The sequence below is a fragment of the Anas platyrhynchos genome, chromosome 5 (assembly GCF_047663525.1).
Source record: "Anas platyrhynchos isolate ZD024472 breed Pekin duck chromosome 5, IASCAAS_PekinDuck_T2T, whole genome shotgun sequence".
NCBI classification, from domain to species: Eukaryota; Metazoa; Chordata; class Aves; order Anseriformes; family Anatidae; genus Anas; species Anas platyrhynchos.
The window spans coordinates 3,054,413-3,074,179 of NC_092591.1; the positions used below are offsets into that span (position 1 = coordinate 3,054,413).

Sequence of the window (19,767 nt, forward strand, 5' to 3'; positions counted from 1 at the left end):
CTCCTCTGTAAGCATGGAAATCGCACACTTGACAGACGGAAATTAAATTCTGAGTCAAATAATTACACATTAACTTCATTTTTCACAAAAGTAGTTTGGTCAAATTTAGTAAGAAAGATACACGAAAAAATGCTAGCTATATAGATCAGTTTTCTGTTTGTGTGACAGCAAAGGTCAACATCTGTGCAGCTATACCTCAGAGGCTGAGACATCCACTTGTGGAAAGGGCAGGCTGAAGAACATGAGGCAATTTTCTGTAATTTTCCCTACCAAAAATCATATAAAAAACTTGACCCAGAATAAAGTCTTGCCACTTTTCTAGTTAATCATTGTCTCATTCATTCAGATTTCACCACCCATATTGTGGGAGAGAAAGAAAATTGTTCCAGTTTGATTTTCCATTGATTTGTTGCTCACTTTGAAGCAAGAGATCATTTACTAATGTCACAAAACGTTCCAAGTCACTTACAGAAAGGAGTCTGTCTGCTGTTGGTCTCTTCTTTGGATTTTTTGTAAGTGCAATTTTGACAAAATTATGGAATGTTGATGACCTTAAAGGAAAATTAAGTTTTATATTTAATTTTTCAGTAAGATCATTTTGATTTTAACACAGAAACTAGACAGATTACAAAAGGATGCACTAAGTTAGAATGCTGTCTAAATACCTCAATGCATCTCAGGTTTGAATTATTATGTTACCAAGTTAACAAGATAGGAAAAACACATTTGACTAATGGAACTTGCATGAAAAATGTTTTGGTAGGATACAGAAAATAAACTAAGCACATATGTTGCTATTTAAACTTTTTCCAGTTTCAACTGTTACGAAATTAGGTAGCAAAAGTAAAAACTGTGAATTAGGTACCTAACAAACCCTCAAAATCCAAGCAAGCCTACAAATTTCACTGTTCTTAGCTACTTGTAGGAAAATAAATACGGAGTTCTAGACAAAGACTCAACTTACTCTTTAAAATATTTTGTTACTATTTCCAGAACAATTTAGGTGGTTATGTCATATAATCTTTTAAATTTTGAAGTACAATTTGATGTTATGACTGGACCTACAATTTTTCAAGCATTTTTTCTCAGTTGCACTTGTGTTAGTGTAACTTCTGTGGCCAACATTAGTCCAAGAACACTTGATTTCAAATCATGTTAAAAAACACATTTCCTCTTCTATTTTTAACATCTACAAAAAGGACATCGGAGAAGTAATGTACGTTGACTGGCTGCAGTTACAGCGAGCAGTTTCAATTCAGGAGACAAACATTTAGAAGTGTTTTCTCCCTTCCTCTAGCACACACCTGTCTATCCAAATATCTCAACGTAAAAAGATTTTACAGCAAAATTGAAATCAAAAAATCCATGATTATTTTGATAACAAACCATGAAAATTAATATGAAAATAAAATGTTATTAAGTATGACACAAAATCCTGCAGGCGCTAGGAAGGTAACACAAGTTGAAGGAATTGTTGCTGAATGTAAATTGGCAGAGGCACATACTTCATGAAAGGATTAAACAATTACCTGTCCCATTAATAGTGGCAAATACCTTATAAATAGGAATTAAAGGGGAAGGGATGAAAATAGCTTTTCTTCCTAGGACAAACAAGAGGACCAAGGAGGGAGATTTTACATCCATCTGGACCACTGGTAGGGGGCAATTCACAAAGTTAAGACTGTCCTGTGCCATACTGCTGGTTTTCTGCCATGTCAGCAAACACCTGCTGCTGGACCTCAGTTCTCTCTCATTTGTTTTCATACTGCAGCAAACAACTGGCTGTTTCTCAGTGAAAAAACTTCTGGGTGAAATCACCTCTCTGAATTACTGAGTTTAAAAGTAGCCCACACTATTTTTCACAGCGTTCCATCTTCAATAATGACAAATCATTTTCTCATATTATCTGCAAAATATTGAACAAAGGAAAGGGTTTAACCTACCATTTTGCTTTTTCCTTTAGCTTTGGTGGTTGAAAGTTACTTTTGGACATTAAAAACAAAGCCCTAAAGGTAAAGGAAGAATAATGTAAAATAATGTCATCATATGGTTAAAAATAATAATTATATATATAAATTATATATATATTCATTCCAATATCTAAACACTTTAAATTTATAATTCATGATAAGAATCATTCTGGTGAAACTGGCTTATAGTCTATACAGTGTTAGAGGACAGATGCGATAAAGTTGTTCATTTTCTTATCCTTAAATGAAATCTTTTTAATGCCATGCATAATCTTGTTAAACCTAAGGCTATGGGTTTCTTTAGTGATTTACTCTACCTGTTCTTAATCACATTGTTACTGACACTATGAATTTCTTTTGTTAAATTAAAAGATTTAAGTTTATTAATTCAATTCTAAATTCAAGTCGTTAGCTTCAGACTGGTATCTTAAAAACAGACATAGCTCATGCAGAAAGCAATTGATGAAGGAATACTAGTGTGGGTTTTTAACTCTGAGCTATGAAGAGGGTTGAAGCATATCGTAACAGCCCCTGCTAGAACTGAAGAGGATCTGGAAGGAAAGCAAGCTCCGCTGCCAGCAGACCTCATGGGGTGCAGATCGAACATGGGTGGCTGGAGTTCCGCGAGCTCAATGGCTGTTATGCCGACCGCCCAGATGTCGCAGAGCTGGTTGTATCCACCATTCTTCTCCACTGCCGCAACTTCTGGGGCCATCCTTTAAAAGCAAAGGCATCAGTCAGTCAGCGCATACAGAAAACAAGAGCCAAATCTGAATCACTGCCTGCATGCAGGAGTCATGCAGTACTTTATGTAATACTAGTGCCGAAAACCCCACAAAGAGCACAAGCCTGCTGTTGCCTCCCCAGCATCAGAGGAGAAAAGAAACACAGAGGTTTGCGTGTTCTGCCTAAGGTTGTGAACTTGCCAGCAAAGCTAGGAATAGAACCAGAGTCTCATGATTCCTGGAGAAATGCTTTAATGACCAGATAATCTTCCTGCCCTGAGTCCTCATGCTGCACCAGGATAAGGAGGGCAGCAAACAATTAGAAGCCATTGTCTGAATTAAGCTGGACGAACACGTTCAGCCTATCCTAAGAATATCGCTCTGGAGAAAGGCATCCTAACTGCATCACAGTAATGCCAGAATTCAAAAGCAGCTGCATTTGCATATTCATCCCGCTCAAGATTTACACTGATAAGTTAGCATATTAAAAGCTGTCTTGCACAGAAATTAGGTACTAGAGATGATTAAAAGATAAAAATCTTTTTCTTTGCAATTTCTTCTGCACAGCAGAAATCTGAAAGACATCATTTAGTTTATTCGCTAGAAGAACAAGAAGCTGGTGAGAAACTAAATGACCATTGCATATCTGGAAAAAAGGGGAGAATGTTTTGCATTAATAAGGTCGAGAGAAATCTGAGGCCTCAAACACCAGGTAGGTTATGTTACAGCAACAGACGAGCTACAACCAGTGGTTCCCAGACTTCTACTCTTTGGCATTTTACTTGGAAGAAAGGGAATGTATGCATTTGCTATATATATTTTAAAATACATGCATATACTTCTATATTTATACACACATACTTGAGTATGTGTGTTTTAGAATTCCTGGCATGATTTCTAAATACAGACTTAGCTTTGCATGCAATCACAGAAATGGAAGTAGTTTATTACCAGTAAGGGGTACCAATAAATGATTTCCTCTTTGCAATGGTGGCTGTTATTTTTGCTGCTACGCCGAAGTCAGCTGGAAAATGAAATGATCATATTTAGAAATTTAGATTTTAACACTCCAATTCTACTCGAGGAAGTATGATATTATGAAAAGACACTAATGCAAATCAATGCAAATTAAAAATTCATTAAGCTTCAACAGTTAAAGATTAATAATGAGATCAGCTAATTTCTACACTGACATGATCTCAAATTAAGAAGATTAGTTTCTATGCACAGCTCACTCATGATCCTCTTCCTCTCCTAGCTATTTTTCCATCTCACAAAACAGCAACCAAGCAACCTCACAAAATTTAGTGGGTATTCAGTTTAATATTCTAGAGGAAAAATAGCATCATGCTTTGGAAACAGCACTATTTCTGTGTTACTTACAAAGGAACTGTGGGGGGCCATCTGTTCTTACTTCTGGAGATTCTGTCTAGGGGACAATTATCCCTTACTCTGAGAGCTGCAGCTAATCAGGTGGTCTTGCAGAGCCAAATATCATTTAAGTCCTGTTTTGTTTTTATTGTATTTGTAGTATGACAGCAGGAGGTTAATTGTGGACAAATCTAACTAGCTTAGCCGGCAAAAGGAAGGTATCAGTGTGTGGCCCAAGTTTAACGGAGTTAGTGGAAGCTCCTATCAGTTTCAAGGTTTTATTTTATTTTATTTTTCCTTATTCTTTAAAAAAAACTTTACTTTCCTAGCATAGCACTCCTGTGCCACCACAGGGGAGTACGCATGTGGAACCGCACAGCTTTTCTGCGGAGTAGCAATGCAGCTAATCGCAGCTACCCCAGTTTCAACACCAGACACATGATGATGAATATCTCATGCTGTCTCCCAGGATGTCTGCGTGTGCACGTAGGCTGCTCTGAAGAGAGGCAGCAGACAGGCGGACGGGGTTTTAGAAGGCAGTGTGCTCAGATGAAAGATTCAGCCTGCCTGAGCTCCCCTAAACACGAAACATCACTGGAGGAAGCCAGCAATGCAGATCCCTTCTAGTGTTCATCTGTGGGCCACACAATGCTTGCAAAGGAAGAGAGTTTCCTCATCTCCACCTGCGTGGACATGCCCAACATCACACGCTGGAGGCGCAGCCAGCAATGGACCCTGTGTTGCCACAGGCTGCCTGGCTCAGGAGAAGCTGTCTCACTACAGAACTGTCATTGTGGCTAGGAACAAACACATCGATATCCAGGTAGCCCCAGCCTGACAAATTCCAGGGATACCTACGAGGCTTCGAGGTCTGTTGGTTGAAAAAAACAATCACCTGCAACTTCTTGACAGAGTGCAAAAGTTCTCATCTCATACAAACATACACCCATAGATACACACTTTCTGTTGTCAACTACTGCCCTAATAGTGCAAGAAAGAACATTCCACAGTGCAATACCAAAGGTTCGTGACACGGAGAACTAATACAATTGGCTGTGTTAATACAGGAGATTTGCTGTATTATGCTTTATCATTTATTGCAAGCTCAATCTTGGCTGAACACGTGCTGCTCAACACAAAGGCAAAGCCTTATAAAAGCTGAATATTCTCATCAGGAGGTAGGGTCTCTACATTACAGTTATTTTTTTGTGTTTCTGCCTGGTCGGAGTGATAAAAGACAACTTGCTAAATCAATGGTCAATAATAAAAAAAACTCCTATTTGCTTTCTGTCTTACTAATAAATTCAAGCAACTTACCTAATTTGACATCTCCATGGTCTGTTAGTAGAATATTTGCACCCTGAAACATAACAAGTATAAAATTAAAATACTTTATCAGAAATATTTTTCTGCACTAGAAAGTTTAAGGTAAGTTTCTTAAAGTTCCAAGTTACCTTTATATCTCTATGCATTTTTCCCTTCATATGCAAATAAGCAAGACCCTGGAAATAAAAGAGACAACACTTCATCATTTCTGACACAACACTTCATCATTTCTGTCATTTGTTAACATACTGCAAAGCCAGTCTTATTTAACAAATTGGAATTACTCAATGTCCTTTATTTGAAAGTTCAAAAATTTGAGATTTGCAGCTAAGAGGTATGCTGGATTCTGTTCCTCATCTCTCCCAGCCCTACCCAACGCATGTGAAGACCTGTTTAAACCACTCATGGTCTAGCATCTTACATATGGATATGTGTATTTTCAAAACAAGCCTCAAGATAAATCACCATTTTCCTTTACTAAAATTAGCTATATTTTTGAAGTCCTGAAGGTTTCAACAAACAGGTGTTCAGTTTTTGAGCTGCCCTTCCAGCAATACCAGTTCCTGCAGCAACAGGAGATCAGGAACAGAGCTCCCTAGCAGATTTGTCCATGGGTCTACACCCCTGCCTCTGGCAGTGACGAGTTCAGCCACCGCTTCAGGGAAAGGTGTGCATCTTTGTGATTCTCTTATGCAATTATTATTCATAGATGCAGCAGGGAATGCAAAGTTCCTTTAAGAAACATGCTGCCTGCATCACCTTATCTTATATTTCTACAATTACTAGCAATCAGAAGATGAAACAGTTTTAGTTATTTGGTTCTAATATTTTTTCTCTACAAATGATTATAATTTAATGCCACAGATCAAGCACGCAGTTTAAAATGTGCCTTTTTTTTTTTTTTAAATACCCAGGTATTTACTCTTGCTTGCTAGATACTAGCTGCTTTCTGCAACAAGATTCAGAACTTTGTCCTAAACCTAAACACTTTCTGCACTGAATCACTGTATCAGAACAATGCATGAAAATAGCCTAGACAGCACTGTGGTCACAACCTGCAAAGACCTGTCTTCCATAGTTTCACTGAAACCAACAAGATCACCAAAGAGGTGATCCAAACAGGACTGAGTTTTAGTATTTTGGCCCTGTAATGAGTTCCACAGAGACATCTATTCCTGCATAAGCTCCTTTGCAAATTACACTGCAAATGAATCATAGAATGGTTTGGGTTGGAAGGGACCTTAAAGGTCATCTAGTTCTAATCCCCCTGCCATAGGCAGGGATACCTCCCATTAAATCAGGTTGCTCAAAGACCCAACTAACCTGGCCTTGAGAAGCACTGCTCTGACAATGATTCTAAGCAAATATTTGCACTACATTACTCTATTTTTTGCTAGTTTTTATGTATACAATATAGAAACTAACAGATTAACACTGGTCAATTGGTCTCAAGTGACTTCTCAATGCTTGCAAATGGAAGTGATGGTACCGCATCATTTTCTGGAGCGACTCACCTTCCATATTTACTTTCTGTACACAGACTATCACACAAGACTTTATCACACACCTGCAGAAGTACAGTACCTGTAAAGTTTCTCTGCACACGTATGCAATTTGTAACTCTGACAGAGGTCCTGTTACTGAAAACAAAGATTAAAAAGTGCGTAAGTCTACAGCCTGTAACATATAAATATTGTGAAGCAGCCAAAAAAAATTTATTGCCATGAAAGTTAAAGACCTTTTTTTTACAAGGACTGTATTTTACATTCAGCTGAAAAGAGGGTTTTGTTTGTTTGTTTTACAGAAAGCCTTTCTGTAAAAAAACAAAAACAGCACAGCAACAGAAGACAATACCCACAGCGAGAAAACTTGTTTGACAGAAATCTAATTATCATTTTAAAAGCGACTTCGCAGTAATAAAATATCCTGTACTCTGGGAAACGTAGAAAGCAATAAAAATGACTTCTGCTAATTTTCTAATATTAGCAACAGCAGTGTTTTATGCTAGGGGGCCATGGGACTTAGAATTGTTTTAAAGGTGTCTGAAAAATAAGTTAGAAAGCTTTCATACTCAAAAACCCCACATTTTCATTTAAAGGCAAAGCAAGTTTCTGGACTGCTTTTTTAACAACTCCAGTAAATCCTTCTACAGGGTCAACAACTCTAGGTTAGACCTGACAGGTGAAAATAATAATAGAAGAGTGGTACAGTATTGTACAAGGGGAGAGATAAAAAGTCTTTTTTTTTTTATCCTTTAAAGAACAAATTTAGAGATTTCTCAGTAAAACCTGCTTCTTCATAGCATGCAGAGTCTCCACATCTAAACAGAATGTCTTCTAGCTGTGAACTATTTAGAGGTCTTTTTTTCCAGTACCTTCAGAGAAAGGAGATAAACTACTACTGCATACTGACATTCAAGACACTGGGCTGACAGAAGGCAACTAAAGACGTAGACGAGCTCACAATGTACAACAACTGTAGTTACCAAAGAGCTCTCCACTGGGATAAATCAAGCTCTTGTTACCTAAGTATCACAGAGAGAAACGAACAGCGTGATGATTAAAAGATAAAGCATGTTCTGGCCTAGAATGGCAGGATATTAGCACAAAGTGACTGTTTCCATGTTGAGAATTGCTCTCGACAAAATCTGTTGACTGTAGCTAAAAAACACTGTTCATTTCTTAAGAAAAAACACATGTAGTGCTGGCTAGTACCAACCATTCCCTGTTAGTTTCCTTTCAAATTCTCCTCTTTGCATAAACCTTTCAAAGGGTACAAATGTAAGTAAGTAATTTTCAAAGTACCATGGTAAATATCTTGGAGGGATCCCCCACCGCAGTACTCCATGCATATCCACAGCTTTTCACGGCTACCAAAAAAAAAAAGTTAAAACACAGACATCAGAAGCTGATTGATCTGTATGCAGAACACAATGAATAATGATTATTTAAATTATTTTCTATTGGTCTTGATTGCTCTTTGTTAAAGACATACACTAATACGTGACTAGCAGTTACATGCTTTGCATGTTATTAAAAATCTCAATATAAATTCTCACCTATCAAAATGAAAATTTTATGCCAAAATCACTGAAAAGCTTTTAACTGTTATCAGATCTAAAAGATGTTGCTTCAACCCTGACCTCTTAACTGCAAGGAATAATGTGATTAAGGAACACTTGAGGTTTACCTTCCAGCAGCAAGAGTACATTAGATAAGCATGCTACACTCAGGTTCAATCTGAAATTGAAATTACCTAATTGTATCTAAAAAAATTCCTCACAACCTCCAAAAGGAGTGTTGGGGATTTAGATATCCAGCTATTTTCCAGCTGAAGTCCACTTGGGCTGTACAAATTACTTAAAAAAATGCAGTCCTCCATGAAATCCAAAGATGAAGCCGTGTAGAAAAAGACCAAATTGGCAAAGTGGTGATATATATTCCCACAGAGCCAATTGATAAATGGCATTGTTCCACAGAAATGGAAAATATTCCCCAACTTTCTGTATAACATTTAACGTGTGCACTTGAAGACGTGGCCAGCTGGCATCACCTTGCTCTCAGTACGTCGCATCTGTCGCACCAGAGCTATGAAAAATGTTATTACCAGCAGCCCAGATTTAGTGTGCTTTGCTCTTACAACTCACTGGTTATCCTTGCACAGCACACAATACTGCCATTAAATAAAATACCTAAAAGCAATTCTACTCTAGATAAACAGTGAGCTTGCTTTATATTAGAAGTGATAAATGTTTAAAATCTGCCCAGCAAGAGAGCAGGATTGGATATGTTGCAAGAGTCTCTAAGGGAAAAGTTTCTTTCTGTTCCTAGTGATAAAAATATTCCAGCCTTTTGGCCAGCAGAGAAAACAAAGTATTAGTCACTTTTTTTCTTTTATACTTTTTTTTTTTTTTTTTTAAAGCCAGATGGGAACTGAAGGGAATTCAGCATAGAGAAGACAATGAGAACAACGAGAGAGAATATAAGTAATAAACCAGACTGAGATTGTCTCAGGAAAGAATCAGATGAAATGTAGGTAATACAGTGGGTTTTACCTGAGATAGCTCCCAAAATAGGCGACTATGTTGCAGTGTTTGCATTCTTTAACCATATATATTTCTTGCTGTATCAATGAAAAGTCATCTCCTGAAAAACAGGAAACAATCACGGTTACATCACACAAAGCTGAACTTTGAAAGAGACCTCAAACGTGTACGAGGCTCGTAAAAACAAGCCAGGGGCTTGGATAACTGCAGCAGCCCCTTCATGGCTCCCAGGCCCACCCAGCTCCACCAGACACGGTGTCTGCAGCACGAGGGTCCTGAACACAGACTGAAATACTGCAGCAATGTAACTCCAGAGTCCCCCAGCTGAAACCGAGAGAAAACAGGCACCGTAGGCTCGCCATTAAAACTCTTTCATTTCAAAATGCCTCTGAGGCAGCATACGGCCTGCACGCCCACTCGGCCACCGCTGACTCAGAAGAGAAGCACAGAGCCCGCACCACCGGCTGCCTCGTTGTGAGAGCAGTTTTTGATTAGGACAGCTACATAAGCACATTTACACATTCTACACAGCCTTTGCACAAAGAGCCCTGTGCTTAAAAACACATTAGGGACAGCACAATAGCCTAGCATGTTCCTAACACGTTAATTTAAAAGGGTAAAAGCTTAAAAGCTATCATAAACTCAAAAAGATGTAATTGTATAGCTGCAATGAAGGCAAGAAAAATACGGAGCCCTAGGAAAAACACTGGTGTATGTTTATTTAATCGCACGGGCAGAATTTCCACACAGGATCCAGAGCTCAGAGGTGGCAGCTCCCCGGGCCTATGGCTCAGGGCAGGCTGAGGGCCGTGTCCATGGCCTGGCCCCAGAGGCTCTCCCTCCCTGTGAGCAGAGCTTCCCTGCCATCCCATAATGTAATGGCATAATGTCTGCACTGGCTGACAGCCTGGCAGCCTGCCTCTGAGGAACAGCACCTCAGGAACCGGCCGACCGGGCCCTCACAGGCGTCTGCCCGCCTTGTGGTCACGCACACGGGTGTTATTACCTTTGTTCTTCCTTTGGCATGAACAAGACGCCTGTAGCAGCTTGCAGGACACGAAAGACTGCAATTTAGATAAAGGTCTTGGGTTTTAGAGAAAGTGCTGCTTCCGAAAAGGTGGCAACCACCATGTCCTCTCACAACAAAAAAAAAGAGCTTTGTATATTTATTTTCATTTCAAGTTTTATTAGAGAAATCTGTCTGCTAATATCAAGGCAGGGATGTGGAAGCAGAAGTACAGCCCTATAACGCTGCCCTTAATTTACGTGATTTTGACAAGTCCAAGAGGTCTCAAGTACTGCTATAAATTCTGTTTGGATCCCCGGTGTGTTTATTCAAGAAGTAACAGCGCGGCTAATAGTCTTAATAACCTCTTTAAAAATCAATGTTTTTATGGGCTGTGCTTCAAGCAACTTCACCGAGCAATGGAGTCACCAAGGAGACCACACCGGAGGGTCTTTAGGCCGGATTTTCCACCCATGCTGGACAGACCCACGGCCAGCCAGGACTGACGGCCTGCCCCATGGCACTGAAGATCATGGTGCAAATCGTGGCTCTCTACTTACAGACATTCACCTTGTGTAGAGACGTTTACAGATAGAGTGAAAGAAGTGCCCGTTCACTTCAATTATTTTCAAGTGATCGCAACCTTTAGGATTTTTACGTAAGAAAATAGCCACGAAACACAAAGGTAGAGAGGGAGGAACACATTTGTACAAACACAACCCTGGCTAACTTCAGTAAATCCTCAAGGGCTTCTTGAAGTTGAGTTGTGTGGAGAAAGACTTCACCAGGGAAGGAAAATATTAGTAGAGGAGTTTAAGACAGACTCTTGACATTTGAAACATGAGCAGTTATTTTTTGGGAATAATGAAAAAAGGAAAAGGCAACACAAACTAGGCAATCAAATTCAGCACAGGCTTCACACTGTGCTTTATGGTTACCTTTCAACTATAGCTTTGCTTGAACTCAAGCACCCTGCCTATAAACAACTGCTATGAACAAAGGGTTGAGTTTGATCCAGGTGGACTAATCCCTTCTATTTCTGTGACGAATTTCCACAAGGAAACTGGTAAATACTCACAGGTAACTCACTGGAGCATTTTAAAATTAAAGAAGTTTTTCAAGAAAGTCAAACGTGAGCAAGAGTGAAAGCAAAAAAACTCCCACCTCACACCAAAGAAGGAACCACCTTTCTCTAATACTGCCAGCTGTCCATGAGTTCACAGAATTGAATCCCTAATCTTCGAAGCAAAGGATCTTTGGTATGTAAGAAGCAGCATTTCAGAATATCTAAACACTGCCTCATGAACTTCATGATCAAGAAGCATTCCTGAAACAGCAAAAAACCTGTAGGTAGCATCTTGACTTGCCCTTCGATAGCACTGTCTAGTGTGGAGCAACAAGAACTGTAACTAATAGGGGAGAAAATGAAGGAAACATGGTGATTTTGTACTAGAAAGACTGATGGTAGATGAGATAACAACCTTCATGCACATAAAAGACATCTGTGGAAAAATAAAAACAACAGGAATAATCTATTCTGTTGTTCTAAGATAGGACAATTAGAAAGGGGCTCAAATTGCCTTAACCTTCAACCCTTGTACATATGAAAAGCTTCTCCCACCAAAGTGGCGATGAAGCACTGAACTCAATGCATGGAAAGCCAAGAAATTTCCCACTAGTGGAAAAAAAAATACAAAACCACCAAAGAAGTACCCATCAGGAGTGACTCAGGCTGATCCTACCTTTCAAAAGAGGAGATGAACACAGAAAAGGTAACTTCCATGCAATTAAATAAATGGAGAACCTATTAAAAAAATGGAGTAACCTACAAAAAAAGGGAATAAAAGAGGGATTTGGAAAAAGGTGCATGGGCTGAATGTGAGCACAGGGCTGACAGAACAGCAACAAACAGACGGAAGAAAGAAGAGACGTATCCACGAGAAAAGTCTGGCAAAATACGTAAAAAAAGATTCTGAAAGATCAGACTCAAAGATAGGAGAGAAGATGTATAGTGCTTCAAAGATGACAAAAATGAATTCAAAACAATGGAATTCAGACTTTCCAGGCAGCTGGAGTATTAATCTTGGCAAGAGATGCTAGAATTGGGCAAAAATTAAATATCCTTGGATAGCATGAAAATAAAAAAGACAGTAAGACGAATTTGTAGAAAATACTTAATCAAGACGGAGACAGCAAGATAAGAACAGTTAGATCAAAGGTGACAATATATCCATGCAAAGAGATTTTCATCTGGTTTAGTCATCAGAGATCACTTGATGCTAAATAACATGGAATTGGAAAAATGTCCTTTTTGTCTACTCACATGTTTGCAATTATGGGCTATGTGGCATGCTGAGCAAAAACGTAGTTTAGGGAGCTGCTGTAAATCACCCCAGCAGCGTGGTGACTCACTACAGCGCGCTACTATTATGTAATTTTACCTCTCTAATGAGACATGCAGGACACAATGGAGGGTTACAATGGAATATTCTCCCCTGATCAGGGTCCGTGGTCGAGGCTGCTCAGCTCGGCACAATGAGCCGCTTGTCCGCCAGCACAGCTGGTGGGGAGAACGACTACTTCAACTTGCAGCCCCATCCTCTCGTGTTGCAAGCAGATCAATTTCAGAAGCTTAACAAAGTAAAGATTAGTAAATTCGCGAGAAATCTGTATTTAAGCAAGAGGTCACTGACAAAACTGATGGTCCACTGACACTTGTGAATTACTCCGTTTGCAGACACCATTTCTCACCTGGTGCAGGATTTCCTGCCAAGTTCCCTTAAATGTGCAGCCCGGGTTCACATGCCCCACTCTACTGCCTTTCATGCAGCACTGTTAAGTCCTCTGAGCACGCCTGACCTTGGTGGTTTGTAAGCAAGTTTGTTCCTGGTCTTATTTTCATGGGCTCCACTGACTGCTTTGAGTGGGCCCATCCTGCAAAAAAGACCCAGGGTCACCCCTCACATCTCCTCCTGGGTCAGCTGAGATCCACTTTATTGTCCAGGAGGCTCCTCAGGGGAGAATTTCAGAGCTATTGTTGTAAATTGGTTTCTTCAGCATTACTTCAGAGCTGCAGCACAGGGCTGATGCCGAGCAGAACAGAGGGAGGGACAGGCAGGCAGCGCCCAGGCAACTGGGAGGAGAGAACTGACGGCATTTGGAGATGCTGACGGTGTCGTGGAGGGTGGGACAGCAGTGATTACGGAGAGACAGAGCAGACCTCTGTGGTACCAGCCTGCTGGGCAGTACAGTATGCTCCTGGCCACCCAAATGTGCTTGACAGGCACGCCAGGCTGCCTGGCAGGAGGTGTGATGGGTGCTCACAAGCTGGCTCCAGCAGCCTCCCCTGGAGGCTTCACTGTACATACCTGGGACTTCCATCACAATATTTTAATTAGACAAAGCGGGATGCCATTAGGAACGAGACAAGGTGAACACCACCGTTAGCAGAAGCAGCTACTGCTGCAGCTGGGACCGTGTCTCATTTTTATTATTATTATTATTAATAATAATAATAATAATCATTATTATTATCATTATTATTTTTTTATTTTTTATTTCAACAACCTGGGTGCCAGAACCAGGCCAGAAAGCACCATGGGAATCACTACTTCGCAGAAACCATTCGTCCCAATAGACAAACCTCACAGCCAAGCTGCCATCGGGCACTACTTAAAGCTCATTTGCTTCTCTGTGCTGATTTCCACATATCCCTGTGCCACCCAGCTCTCAGTCACTCCAAACCACTTCTCTGAACTTAGTAAAGGTTCAATCTCCGCTGACGAAAGAGGTGGCATCCCCAATATACAGGTTTTTCTTAACACTGGAATTTGTTGCCTGTCTTTTCCCTCCAGCCTAATTAAGTTTAGCTTCTGAAACATTTTCCATTTCCCATTTCTATAGCCTGACACAAAGTATGACTGAACTACAGCCCCAAAATATTCTGGGGGAGGTGGAGAGACGCAAGGCATTAGTGTAGCATCCCATCCTATAGCTCTGGCACACACAGAAGTCCTGCTTTCTTCCCTGCCTTGCAGACCTGCATTGCTCTTTACCAACCATTTTGAAAACTGTGAACAATCCTTTTAAAGTTTCGTGTCTTTAAGAAGAATAATTCAGATTGCACTCAAGCATCCGAGCTGTTTTAGCCATACGTCTTTTCTCGGGATTCAAGGAAACCTGCAGTCTGACTGAAAGAATTTAGCTTCCCAAACCCTGAAGCTGAGAAACCTGATTCCAAGTAGGATACAACTATTTGGAAACAATGATGTTTCCACCAGCAGATTTCCTTGCCAGGCATCTCAGCTCCTGACTGCTGAGGGCTGATGGTACTGATTAGCTCGCGATTGATGCAAAATATAACTGATGGCAAAGCGCTGCCACAGCAGCACGAGCTTGGCAGCACGCAGCACATGAATGCTCAGTGACTGCTCCAACGCCAGAACCAATTTCCCTGCTTATATTCTCTTTTCCCCTGCGTGCTCCTAGTTACAAGCAGCCATGTCAACAGATAACCTGTACTATTTCGAATGCTTTCATCTCCCTCCCTCTCTCCTTGCCTTCTGTACTTCCTACCTGGGACCACGAGCTCACCCACTCTGGATACAGACATTTCTGCAGGAAGAACAGCGGATTATAAATGCATTAGAAGCAGGCAAAGCAAAATCGGACCACTCTCCAAGAAGTGAAATATCATTAAAATGCTGGGCACTCTGCATTAAGAGACCACGCTGCCTCTGTTTTGCTTTGGGTACGCTCCAGGAGCGGGCTGAGCAGCTGTGCGAGGCGGCAGCAGTACCACTCGGCACATGGCACAGCACAAGGCAGCGACGTCCAGCCTTTAGCAGCTCCAGAGCATTTGGAAACACAGGCGTTGGGCTCAGACAGATGCAGTGGTGGTGGAACGAGCTGCGCTTCGACTTCTTCCAGGTGTCCCGGGGGTATGGTGATGCCAGCTTGATGCCATGGGAGTTTGCAGCCAGTAAAGGAGATCAGGAACAGGTTAGCGAGGGCTTCTGGCAGCGTCTGACAGTTCAGCATGTAAAACCTGTGTCTAGTTAAACCATCACACACACCAGACATGATCCCAACCCAACCCGGTTCCACACCACGAGGCAGTGAAGGTGAAAGAGGTAACCAGGAGTTATTTTCATATTTCTTCATCTCCTGGAGCTTGCAACAATGGATCGAGCCCCGCAGGCTTAGCTCACATAAGCCTCAGGCTTCTTTTCCTCCATAGTTCACAGCATCTCTAGGGAATTCATCACACAGAGTATGAGGCTGCATTTCTGCAGCACCCCTCTTAGTCCTGCAAGGCCCTGGAGTGTCCCACAGCTCTCCTGTGGTTGTGGTGCAGAGGGGACAGACCCTGACCCGAGCCCGACTCAGCCCGAAGGCTGTGCTCGTACGTGGAACACGAACCTCCACATCTGAACCACGAGATACCAAAGGTAATGAACCAAATCCAGCTGTGAATGTCCCGAGCACAAAGCTACACGGAGCTGGCTGACTATTTTCCCTCGTACAGACACCCTTCAACAGCTCCACGCATGGATTAAGATCCAACTAGAAAGACGTAACCGGCTACTTCTGGCTCCCACAGAGATCTCACACAGAAAACACTCACTGAACCCAACGAAAACCACAAACGAGATCCTTCTGTAATCTTGCACTACAGCTCACCACCAGCCCTTAAAGCATCAAAGGCTTCCGAGGCCACTATTTATCACTCTGACAGTATTTACACGAGGCGTCTAGTAACTTTAAAATATTTCGTTTCTTACATTTTCCCAGGGAGAAAATTCGGTGGAGTAGAGCTACCCTGGCAAATAGTTCTCTCTTTGTATTGACTGCCTTCTCGATTCATCTGCTAAACCCATAGAAGGAAGTGGCTTTAGTGTTTCAGATGGTTTTGGCTTCCCCGCTGCTGAGTACAGTTGGATTAGTTTCTGAAATAGAATTGGCTCCCAAATTATTTGAAGCATTTGTACTCGGTGAATGCTGGGAAATGTCATTAGCGTGCCATAATACTTTTGCCTAATGCTCTCCAAAGGCTATGCCAAAAAAGTGAAAAACACTGTCTATTTCGATTCTAACAGCACAGCTAAAGGAACTGTGGTAGCAGAGCTCGCACACTGCCCAAAAATTCAAGTAAGCTGATGACAGTAACCTTCTATGTAGGGAGCTTATGTCTTTTGTCCAGAGAGCAGACAAAGGAAGGCAACAGCAGATGAAATTAAAGCGGTCATCCTGGGGTCTCGGTCGTGAGTTTGAGTCTCCCAACTCATTTAATCCCTCTTCTGCTACAGGTAGTAACAGGATCAAGCCACAGCTCACCCACACTCGCCGTTTCAGCAGTTTTGCTGGGTCTCCCAAAGCGCTGCCATCGTACTGCGTGCACTTTCCTGCAGCTTGAATGCAACACATTGCTCACCTCCTTGCTTCACAGGCTTTTGTCTTCTGTTCCCAGTCGCCCGTCGATGTATTACACTAGCATTGGGTTTGGAGATTTATTTTTCCATCTCCAAATTAACCCCCCATCTGTGAGGCAGCCTTCCACTCCCCTCCCGAAGATGCTGTACCTAACTCGAGGAGAGCCACAGGCCTGTTTCCCCGGTGACTAATTTATGGAATTTATCACGAATCTTTTGCTCGCTGTGCCCTGCAGTCTGGCAGGAGCTCGTCCTGGCTGCCCCCCTGGGGGGAGCACCCAGGTAGCTGCACCAACTTCTAACACTGACCTGATCCAAGATCTGCTGGAGTTCTACAGCCCAAAAATCCTTGAAATTAGTTTGAATGTTGAAGACAAACTCTCACAAGGTGCAGCTGTTTTTTATTTATTTATTTGTTATTATTGTTTTTAATCTGGGAGACTTTGAAGAGCTCTGTCTTCCTGGCCAGCGAAGACAGTAAGCTGCTACCATCGAGCTACCCCACAGAGGCAGCAGACATCCTAGAGCACCAAACGTAAATAAATAAATGCTGTGAACCCTCCTTAAAAACAAAACAAAAACCCGACAAGATCTCTGCCAAGAGACTGTGGGTGTACATGCTGCGGATGGAGATCAGGCTGGTAAGGTTTTAAAAGACATATTAAAATAAAAATTAAAAAAAAGACAGCAACCCAGAAGAAATCACTTCTCTGTGGTAAGTCAGACTAAAAACAGAGTAAGAACTATAAGGAAGAACTATAAGATCAATGCTAATTATAATAGGGTTCTCAGTAGGGATGACTTGGGGCCAGAGCCTTGCACTTTTCATTGTCGTGTTTAAGCAGCAACAAGCAGAGACTGGGATTACTTACTCAGCTGCCCAAGGTTCGTGCTCTTCCTCTGGCACCAATAGCAGAGGATTCAGCCTCTGCCTCTGGTCAGTTTTCAAAGCAATTCTTCTCAGTGATGTGGTTTAGTGGAGGACTTGATAGTGTTAGGTCAGAGGTTGGATGGGGTGATCTTGGAGGTCTCTTCCAACCTAAATGATCCTGTGAAATTCAGAATAGAACCTGACCTACTTCACTTGCACCAGGTGCAGCAACGTGGAGACTCAAGGAAGCTTCTCCCTACACCAGCAGGAGGTTAATATCATCCTCCTTCCATCATGGGAATATTGCTCTGCCCCATTAAGAGATAAATGTGGTGCCCAGCTCTCCCCAAGCATGGGCTGCAGCACCTCACATCGCTCCTGCGCTGGGTGCACGGCCGCTGAGCAGCCACCACTCATCCCCATGGTCGCATCGCTCCAAGGCAGCAGCTTCAGCTTCTTTCAGAGCCTCCCCACACATCTTCTGCCTTCAGCTTCCCAAACATCTGCTTGGCTGCAGAGCAGATCACGGAACCAACAAGGAGCTGTGCTGAGTCAGAAACGGGGCCTTGAGCTTCCAGTGGAGGGTGCCAAGGAAGCATTACAAACAGACCACACAGAGATGCTTTCCCCAAATGCTCTCCCCCCACCTCCAGAGACCGATGGCTCAGAAAAATCTCTCGGTCGTAGATGGGATCTTTGTATTTAACCGTCCTCCATCTATTTTTCTCCCGTGCAAATTTCTGCAGTTGCTTTTTGCACCTATGTAAACACAACTTTGTACAATGAGGAGTTTCACAGATGTGCAGAGGAAAAACTGGACACTTTTTGACTGCCTCCAAAACCCTGGGACACAGTCGCAGGGGGACAGGATGAAGCAAGCAGGGCCAAGAGAACCACCCTGAACCACTACAACATCTCAGTTCCTGACAGCAATCCCCAAACAAGACGGAAAGCCACGCTGTGAACAGCACCAAACAACGACAGGGAAAATTCAGCTCTGCTCCGAAGAGGTTGCCAGCTCACGAGACCCACCAGTAGAAGACTCGAAGGGACCAGCTGAAGGAGTCAGAGCGGCTTGCAAGGTGCTGCTAGCAGGAGGTGAGGCCACACCTGAGGTTTTGCCCACTGACCACCACTCCTGAGGTCGTACAATCGTGAATTCTGGTGTGGGTAAGTGGGTTCAGAGATGAAGGCCGTTTATTTAACCACAGCCACTGACATATGAACCACACTGAGTGCATGAAGCTGAGCTTGCAGAAGACCTTGCTGAGTCTCGAAGAAGAGAGTTGCAAAGAATGTGGCCTTGTTTTGGGGTCCCTTTGTCACCAACGTGGCCTGGCTGCTCATTAGTGGTTACCTATGCTATGTTTCCACAAAAGGAGGGAAAAAAAAAAGCTAAAGAATCAAGCTGAGCCTTTTTTTCTAATTTATTTATTCCCTTGAATTTTTCAACTTCTTCCAGTTGAAGAAACTTCTGATTTCACTAACTTTTAACTGTTAAAAAAAATTAGCAAACAAAAACAAAACAAGAGCTGTGCTTTTCAACCCAAGTCAACAGAACCACGTAACTACACCCAAACGGGACAATGGGTTTTCTTAAGCAAGAAACCAGAAAACAGTGCATCCACCTCACGTTGTTATCGGTATACTGACTGCAAGACCCCCATCAAAACGACAGACTCTTAACCTGTCCTGTCACACCACCACCACAGATGCTGGAGTTCAGGGACCGGAGACATTTCAGAGTTGGTCTTTAACCCTCGAATGACAGCAGACAGGTTGGTAGGACCTCCAGAGTCCTCTGCTCCAGCCTTCTGCTCCGAGCAGGGCTGGCTGCACTGCCAGGCCGCGTCCACTCAACTTCTAAGACTCCTCCAGGATGGAGATCCCACCACCACTTCTTGGGGCCCTGTCCCAGAGCACAAGCACTCTCCTTGTGAAGGGTTTTTCCCATTTCCAGCTGGAATCTCCCTTGCTTGTGCCTGCTCTTCACCAGGCATCTTCTGCACGTCTCCAGTGGAA

At 42.2% G+C, this 19,767-nt stretch overlaps 1 protein-coding gene across 4 annotated transcripts in view; it reads right to left on the minus strand.

The window, feature by feature from the left end:
- The window catches only part of MAP4K5 (mitogen-activated protein kinase kinase kinase kinase 5), a 67,680-nt gene that overhangs the window by 25,282 nt on the left and 22,631 nt on the right, over positions 1-19,767 (minus strand). For all 4 annotated transcript variants that reach the window (XM_072038060.1, XM_072038059.1, XM_072038058.1 and 1 more), the window contains exons 3-11: positions 9,447-9,537; positions 8,197-8,261; positions 6,977-7,032; positions 5,521-5,568; positions 5,384-5,426; positions 3,647-3,719; positions 2,555-2,686; positions 1,944-2,006; positions 470-551 (exon numbers count right to left, since the gene is read on the minus strand). In XM_072038060.1, coding sequence (XP_071894161.1) covers positions 470-551; positions 1,944-2,006; positions 2,555-2,686; positions 3,647-3,719; positions 5,384-5,426; positions 5,521-5,568; positions 6,977-7,032; positions 8,197-8,261; positions 9,447-9,537 — 653 coding nt within the window. The remainder of the gene's footprint in view (positions 1-469; positions 552-1,943; positions 2,007-2,554; positions 2,687-3,646; positions 3,720-5,383; positions 5,427-5,520; positions 5,569-6,976; positions 7,033-8,196; positions 8,262-9,446; positions 9,538-19,767) is intronic.